Below are 8,414 nucleotides of genomic sequence, written 5' to 3' on the forward strand. Positions count from 1 at the left end.
CTATCAATTATTGACCATTCCTGTAACAGCACACCGCTGGCAATCTTCATGACCACCCTCCCCTTCTCTCACCCCCGGCACAATTTCCTGAGTCCTGCAGTAACCAGAATTGCTCTGCACAGAACAACCAGAGTGGGCTGCAACGGCAAAGCTGGATTTGCAGTGCAGGGACCTGCACAATAGTGCCCAGCATTATGGCTGCATGCAGATAATGGCAGTAAGGAATGGGGCCGCCTCGCCGATGGACTTTGTTCAGAGCTGTCAGATGGTAAATGAAGACTTTCTGTGCTTGCTCCAAGGAGCCTGGCACAGGAAACACCCAAATCCTACAATAATAGATCTTCTGTTTATCTTTTAAATTCTGAAGTGAAATAAAAACCATTAGGCACCACAGCCATGTGCTGCAATCCACATTTTTCCAGACTTCCTACATCCCTCTGGCATAAGAAACAAAAGGACAACTTTCAGTTTAAAAAAGCAGCCTTGTCGCCTTGTATGGAGCACTGCAGCATTGCTTTACACAGCTCAAAAGCAGGAGTGCTCAGACAGTGCAAGGCCGGGCATAACGCCGAACTTTTATCTGACCCAACACGACAGTTTTCATACTACCATACATTTGCAGAAGATCTGAAGACAAAAGGAAAGCACGGTCCTTTCGTAGCATAAAAATGGTCATCCCAGTGTTACCCTCATGGTCATGATTATTTATTCCTACAGACAGACCCAGTGCTCCAGTAGACCAAAAGAAGCCCAGGAAACACGATGACTGCAGTTCTGACAGCCCCAGTGTGAGAAAAACCAGGAAGCAAGAAAGGGTCTGATTTGTGCAATCCATATCTCTGCACCAGGAGATGTCAAATGAAGTTTAGGATTGGATTTAGGATTGCCCATCCCAGTTGTTGAAAGGCATTGTGCTACAAGTTAGGGCAGCAGCAGAATCCATACGATTTCAGGACTGAAGTCTGCTTTTTAGAAAGTTGGTAGGAGCGTTTCCATCGAGGTCTGAGTGGGTACAAGTGAATACTCAGCAGGTCTCCTCCTTCTGCCTTTTCATCCCAGTTAAAAAAAAAGTGCTTGAAGTGCAATACAACTACCTTTACCTCTCACTAGCGCAAAGTGCATCTACGGCGCTGAGATAACTTCTCCGCTGAAAGCAGAATAGAATAATAACACCTATGCACAATGAATCATTTTCACTTAAAGAATCATCTGAGCGGGAAGTCAAAGTGAAAAAAGGCCGTGTCTAAATTTCTCCATCTCTTCTCAAGGTCCCTTCTTTCTCAGCAAATTCAAACCTACAGAACTTTCAAAGACTCCCTTTATATTACCGTATATCCCTTTGGAATTATTATCTGAACAGAAGCATCCACACAGTCAGGCAGCACTTTCAATACCTTGATTAGGAATGCTGCTGTTAGCTGATGTACCTTCTTAACAAGTCTTCTATGCTCTCCGCTCTCATTTAAAACAAAGGCCCTCTGATGTCTTCAGTTCTCCTATCAGTCTGGGGGCAGGTTTTTTATCTGACCGCTCTTTGTTTTCCACAGTTCCAAAAAGTAGACACTTGGTTTTGTTAATTCAACTGTCATGGGAATAGCATTCACACCAGCCAAGAGCACACCCAGCCATCAGGGGAAGTCGCAGCACCGTAAGTCATTCATACTTGTTCCGTATGCGCTCAGCAACTGATATTCAAACAACTTTTGCCGTGCTGATTTCCATCTATCTAATGATTGTTACGATTGTTTGTGTCCGTTCTTAACCAGCCATTAAAGTGATCTTTAGAAACTGAAAATGGGTTTGTCAATAATTTCTTCCCGAATTTCTTTTCGAAGAATCATACATGTGGTCGTCACCAGAAATGTTCATTCAACAATATTCGTTGATTTCCTGTGTTCCCTCATGAAGGAAGAGTGCTTAAGAACGACCGGGTGCGAGTACACTGCACTGAAACTATCCCTTGTGACAGTTTTTTGTTCGGTGTTTTTATTTTGTTTCACTTTAAATACAATGAATTGACAAGGAGAACATGTCTTTGGAGAGATGAAAAATTAGTTATGTTGGATTTGGAAAATCACTTCGTTAGAAGAAGAAAAATTAACCGGTAGGTTCTTTTAGAAGCTCAAATACTTGATTTCGTCATTATCAAAATCAAAATCTCTCTCTTTTAAAATTCAAAACACATTTCAAAATTAATTTTAAAATTATTTTTGAATTAGTTTAGACAGAAGGTCTTGGAAATAGTTTTAAGGATGGCTGTGTGACTCAAAACCAAGAAGCATTCCGATGACACAAAAGTAAGTAAAGGTTTAAAGGTTGGCCAAAACCGAAGTTTTCCCACTTCTAAATAAAATTAATTTAAAAAAAATAATAATAAATAAAAAAAGAGAAAAAGTAAAAGAAAATGAGAAAAAGAAAAAAAATATAAAAGAGCAGAGGAGAAAGGATCTTCGATTCAACCAAACCTGAACCCCTCCTCAACATTTTCCCTTTTTTGGCTCAGCCTCGCCACGAAAAATCCCTCACTGATTTGGGTGCAGGCAGGAGATTCCCCCAGCCCGGGCTCCCTTGTTGCTGTCAGTGCTGACTTGGGGCGTCACATCCCCCATCTCCCCCCAATCTAGCTGCTATGTTGCACTCACACACACACAGCGAACAAGGAGCGACTCCTTGTCACTCCTTTTCAAACGGGAATATTTTTGCAACGAATGCTTTTGTCTCTTCTCGTATTGATTTACTAATTCATTGCTGTCTGATTGTGCAGAATGCGGAACTAAAGGATGCCAATGGCGTGAATGTCGTTGCTGGAACTTGAACGGGCGCAGTGTTTCCTATCAGTATTAAAATTTCTTAACCGGTTTCCAAAGTGATTTTCATTACCAGAACAACCCTTTATTTGTCCTCAGCCCTCCTCAACGGAGCATGCCACGGGATAGACAACAGGTGCCCAGCAAGCAGAAAGGACGAAGTGGTAACCTGCTTTAAATGGTGATGGAGCGAAGAATTAAGTGGTGATGGAGCAATCGTTTTGATGGAGGAAGGGGAAAAAAAAAAAAGAAGAAAAAAAAACAAAAAGGGGGGAGGGGGGAAGAAAAAAGGAAAATGAAAATAAAAGAAAGAAAGAGAGGAGAGAAAAGGGAAAAGAAAAAGAAAAGGAAGAAGAAGAGAGGAAGAAAAGAAAAAAGGAAAAAAAATCAGCGTCGCCTCTCGGGATCCCACTCCGCAGAGCCCAGCGCCGCTCCTGCCGAGGGCGGACATCGGACGCACAGATCCCGGTCCGCCGCCCGCGCACCGCCGCGCTCCAGAGGTCGGGTCTCGCCATTCCTCACCATTGCTCGGGGAGGCGTCGGGGAGCCGAGAGCTGGCACCGAGTCCTGCAGTTCCCTCAGCGGGCACAGCCCCTCCGGGCATCTCTATCGATCTCTGGAACGTGGTCAGTGTTAGAAAACTGAAGCTTTTTCCACCGAGCCTTGCTTTACGTCAGCAGTGCAAACTACAGATCTCAGTGTGAGCTCTCAGGGTGACTGAAACCGCATGTGAACAGATTTTTCTTACAGCAGGGACTGATGTAACTGCCGTACAAGCAGTTTCTTGAACTATTGTAAGCTGTAATCTAGAACAGAACACTATATATGTGTGTGTATATATATGCATACATATGAACAACATAACACAGTTCTTCGAAGCTTGAAAGCACGAAAATGGAAGCAGAGCCATACGGGAGGTGAGCTGGAGGGACGCCTATCTCTGACCAGAGGTGACCAAAGCGGTATTGCCGTGCTGTGAAACGATCCAAACGCTCTTTCCTGCACTCTAAGAAGACATTTTTCGACTTTTCCATCTGAAAGGAAGCATCCGTTTCCTAGGAGGCAGATAGGACTGAAGGGGGACGCTGCTGCCCGAGGAGGGGCCGATACTCGATACAGACGCTCGGTCCCGAGCGGGAGGAGGGAGCGGTGATGGATGGTGCGGAAGGAATCACAGACCTGTGCCGGTAACAGAAGCTCTCTGGATTCTCCCACAGTTCTTGTCTTTAGACAAGAAATGTCGATTGATCTAACAGCTTTCCCCGCGAATGGAACTAAACTACATCTAAAAAAAAAAAAAAAAAAAAAAAAGGTGACGATTTAAAATACATTTAAAAGGAGGACATGGGTTGATGCCTTTTCTCCTGCTTCGCATCCGTTACGCACTGCGGGCTCCGCACCTCCTCGGGGCAGGCGGGACCGCACCGCTCAGCCCCGCGCACGCCGTGCAACCCGCGCAGAGCTCACTTCGGCTCCGGGATCCCGGCCCCGCCGTGGTCGCAGCCCGAGCCCCCGGGGTTCGCATTGCCGCGCGTGGGATGTACGGGGTCGCGATGGGGTGAAATGCTGCCGGGGTGGCCTCGATGTGGTGTAGCAGGTGGGAGGGAGGAACTTCTGCAGCCCCGCTCAGAAGTGAGATGGAAAACTCGGTGCCAGAGCGGGGGGTTCTGCCAAGCACAAAGCCGACGTTCCTCGACACACAGCTCGTAGTGGCGGAGAGCTGGTCAGCTGCCCGGCCCCATTACGGCGCGAAGGCCGCCGCGCTCCGCTTCTACCAGACACAGGCAGAGGGCAAAAAGCCCTCCGGAGCCTCACGCCCATACTGCTCCAACAACAGTTGGAGCGAGAACCGGAGTCGCCTCCTGGGCACGTCCAGAAACGGAGATGCACAAAGATGAGCAGCCAGAAACAGATGTATACATCAAAACAAACAAACAAAAATAAAATGAACCGAATTCCTCATGCTTTGGGAAAGCGTTCGCCCCTGCAGCTGGGGGGGGGGGGGGGGGGGGGGGAACTCCGGTCCCTCAGCGATGCGGCCCCCAGGCTGGGTGCGCGCCACTGGACGTGCCGCGCTCTGCTCTCATCTTGATCAATACCGGGCATATCGGGCAGCGCACCGGGCGGAAAGTAACTGGCAACGCGACGTCTTCGGGGATGGGCAAAAATCACACCCTCGAAAATGTGGGGTTTTGGGGGGTTGGTTTGTTAGTTGGGTTGATTGTAATCGACGTGTTCTCTTTACTTCCTTTCTTTCTTTTTCTTTCTTCTTTTTTTTTTTTTTTTTTTACGCGAGATGAGGCTGTGGAGGAAGTGGAGGAATTCGCTTAAGAACACGCTGACGCCTTTCTATCTCTGTGGACGACATGAGCACCGAAACGCACGGAACTGCACATTTCCAACCGCACTCCTTCGCTCTGCCCCTGGAGTTCCTGCGGGTCCGCCCGTGTGGAGCAGCCGCGTTTCGGAAGGGAAATCCCGAACTCCCATCGAAACTTTCCCCAAAGCCGGCGGTCGGCTGTTCGCAGGGCCGAAATCCCCCTCGGCCGGGAGCGAATCAGAGACACAGCAACGCCCGGGCCCACGACACGCAGCGGGGGCTCTCGGCTCCGCGTGGGGTTGGGGCAGCGCTACAAGAGCCGCCGCCTCCCACGGTCCCGCTTCGCCCCACGCGCGGCTCTTCCCGGCGCGACGTGGAGGCCGTGGGAATCTCTCGAGGTTCCCCAGGCAAAACGCGTTCCCTGCCGGTGCGGCACGGAGGAACGATCTCATTTTTCTCACGGTATTGCCGCGCTGGACGCGGCAGCCGAGGAAGGAGACATCCCCAGAGAGGGGCGGCGAGGAAGAGGACGGAACCTTCCTCTCCCTCCCTCGGGCGGCACTCCGTTCCCTGGGGCGGACGAAATGCGGTGCGGCGAAGCCCCGACGGTTCGAAGTGACTTTTTGAAAAGAGTTCGATAAATCGGGGCCCGTTCGAACTCTGCTGCGCCGAATCGGTGCGCGTTTTTGCAGCGTTCAGTTCGATGTTCGGGGCCCGCACCCAATACGCCTCCGGTACAAACGCTATACCCGCGCTATTGCCTACGCCATTCAAAGCAACGATTTGGAATCGGGAAGGTTTGGGACGCTATAAAAACTCCCTCCTCCAATTTTTTGGTATATCGCCAGAGATTTGGCGACGTTTAAACGCTTGAGGTGTAAAGTTTGTTCTTAATGGGGCCTTATAAAGCCGGAATGTGGGGGCCATTACGCGGCCGCGAACCAATTTCCACCCGGCAGCAGAGGTACGCTGCGCGGGATTTGGCTTTAATGAAGTGAGCGCGCAAATTGCAGCCGGGACTTCGTTTAAAGTCTATCAGCCTCCCCGAAATGGTTTCCCGAACTGTTCTTGATTTCCTTCGCTTTATGAAAAACACCACAGCGGCTCGCCGGGCCCCGGACGCTTTGCAGCCGTTCTCTGTCAGTCGCCCGCCCGGCGCGCAGGAGTGTTGGGGTTTAAATTAAACTTCTAGACCAACACAAATACATTGTATAGACGCCGGAAATTAGTGAGAAACGGTACTAAGAAAGACCAATGAGCGCACCTTCTCTGCCATGGCAAAGCAGATTTTTGTCTCTTCCTTTCCGTATTTGTTATTTTGAAAGAGGAATGCCCCAAAGCCGTGATTTCTCTCCTTCTCTCCTTTTTTCCTTTCTCTTCTTTTTTTTTTTTTTCTTTTTTTTCTTTTTTTCTTTTTTTCTTTTTTTTTTTCCCCTTCTGTTTTTCGCTGTTCTCGCTGTTCGTTGCCTCTGGGCGGTCGCTGCACTCCGTCTCTCCGGGACGGTGCCGGTAGCACCGCGCAACGGAAGCGCAGCGGCGAGGACTGCGCAGCGCCGGGCCTTGCTCCCTCCGTAAACACTCGGTAGGGTTTTTACTACAGATTTCTTTCCGTTAATCGTTCGGTGATCTGTTGCTTTGCTTTTCTCTTTACGTTTCTCTAAGTTTTTTCACGGCGGCCTTTCGGCGGCTGACACAGTAAAATCGCCAAATGCATATATTGTATAATATATACAGTACAGTATATAAATTGCAATATATACCGTGCAACATATGTATATTGCGGTAGGTGTACATATACGTTTCAAAGAGATATAAGCGTGGAGGAGCGGCCTGGGAGCGGGGGGGGAAGCTCCTATCCTTTCTCCTACGTAGTGGCAGCAGACATCTTTTGGTCTTCTCTCCCCCAGCACCCCAATACTGAAGGAAGAGTAATTACCGAGAGCGACCTCGGTCCGAGACCGAACCCCTCAGGGGCAGCGACGTGGCCCCGTCCCGTTCGGCGGCGCTCAATGCCGGCGCGCACCCACCCGCAGCTCCGCGGCTGCGTTGGAGGACCGGAGAGATGTGGCTGACGGGGAAAGGGACAAGAGGAGCCCCAGGGTTTCGCTGGAGCCGGGGGAAGGCTCCGGGCTACCGGCTGCCTTTCAAATAATATAGGACATCCAATAATAGTAGTGTATAATAATAGTAGTGTATCACAATCACGGTAACAATCATAATAGCGTAGAATAGTAAGTGTAGTAAATAATCGTGTTAATATTAATGGTAATAATAATCGATTTTAAGAAACGGGAGCGGAGCCCCGTGCTCTCCGTCCCCAAGCACCAGTCAGCCCCTTTTCCCCCATCCCGTCGCCCCCCGCTCCCTCCCTGCTCCTGCGGGTCCCGAGCTGGGCACGGTGCTGCTCCAGGGCTCTCCTCCTGTGCCCGGCACCCTGATCGGTGCCTACGGGGCAGACTCAGCTGTGACGCGATTTTTGTGCATCTCAACCCCCCGCAGTGATGGGGGACCCGGACGATGTGGTGTGTGTGTCCCACCGCGATCAGCACAGAGCACAGAGTCGGGAGGAGAGGGGGAAGGAGGAAGCGGGAGACGCTCTGGATCCGAGAGAGATTTAGGACCGGGAGGGAAAGTGGGAAAGAGCTGCGGAAAAGTCACTGCAAACCGAAAATACTAAGAAGAAAAATAACACAAATCCGAGAAATCTCCGCACAACGCCTCCCCCCCCTCCCCTTCCTTTCATTTCCCTCCCCGACCCCCCCGCCCCAGCTCCGGGAGTTTCCCGCAGCGGCTGCCGGTGAGCGGAGCGACACTGACCGGGGTTGAGGTCCAGGCATTGCGTCGGGTCCTCGCCGTCGCCCAGCTGGCCATTGGGGCTGAGGCTTTCCATGGACAAATCCAGCCCCTTGTCCTCCCAGTCCCGCAGTTTCCTCTTTTTATTCGTCCCAATCAAGGCTTCGACAGAGAATGCGTGCGCCCGGGAGCTGAGGGCCACCGCCGACCTCCGCCTCTCGCTCATCTTCCCCCCGGCCCGACCCTGGGCGGACGGCCCCGCGGCTCCAGCACCAGCGGCACAGCCCCGTCCTACATGGGGCTGCGGTGCTCCGCGGGCAGAGCGGGAGCTGTGCTCTGCTCACAGGGGCCGCGGGCCGGGTTTCATCTTTTTTTTTTTTTTTTTTTTTTTTTTTTTTTTTTTGCCTTCTCCCCTTTCCCTCTGTCTCTCTCTGATTGATCCAAACTTCTGGGATTTTTTTTTTTTTTTTTTTTTTTTTTTTTTTTCTCCGAGA

At 50.3% G+C, this 8,414-nt stretch overlaps 1 protein-coding gene across 2 annotated transcripts in view; it reads right to left on the minus strand.

Annotated features, from left to right (window-relative positions):
- The window catches only part of TBX15 (T-box transcription factor 15), a gene marked incomplete at both ends in the record, with an annotated part of 87,649 nt that extends 79,503 nt beyond the window's left edge, over positions 1-8,146 (minus strand). The window contains one exon of one of the 2 annotated variants that reach the window (XM_079546197.1): positions 7,945-8,146. In XM_079546197.1, the coding sequence (XP_079402323.1) occupies positions 7,945-8,146 (202 nt within the window). Of the gene's footprint in view, positions 1-7,938 lie in introns of both variants that reach the window. The other variant, XM_079546196.1, reaches the window with a different exon arrangement.
- Between the last annotated feature and the right edge of the window lie 268 nt (positions 8,147-8,414).

The sequence above is a fragment of the Tetrao urogallus genome, assembly GCF_951394365.1.
Source record: "Tetrao urogallus genome assembly, chromosome: 1".
Taxonomy (NCBI): Eukaryota; Metazoa; Chordata; class Aves; order Galliformes; family Phasianidae; genus Tetrao; species Tetrao urogallus.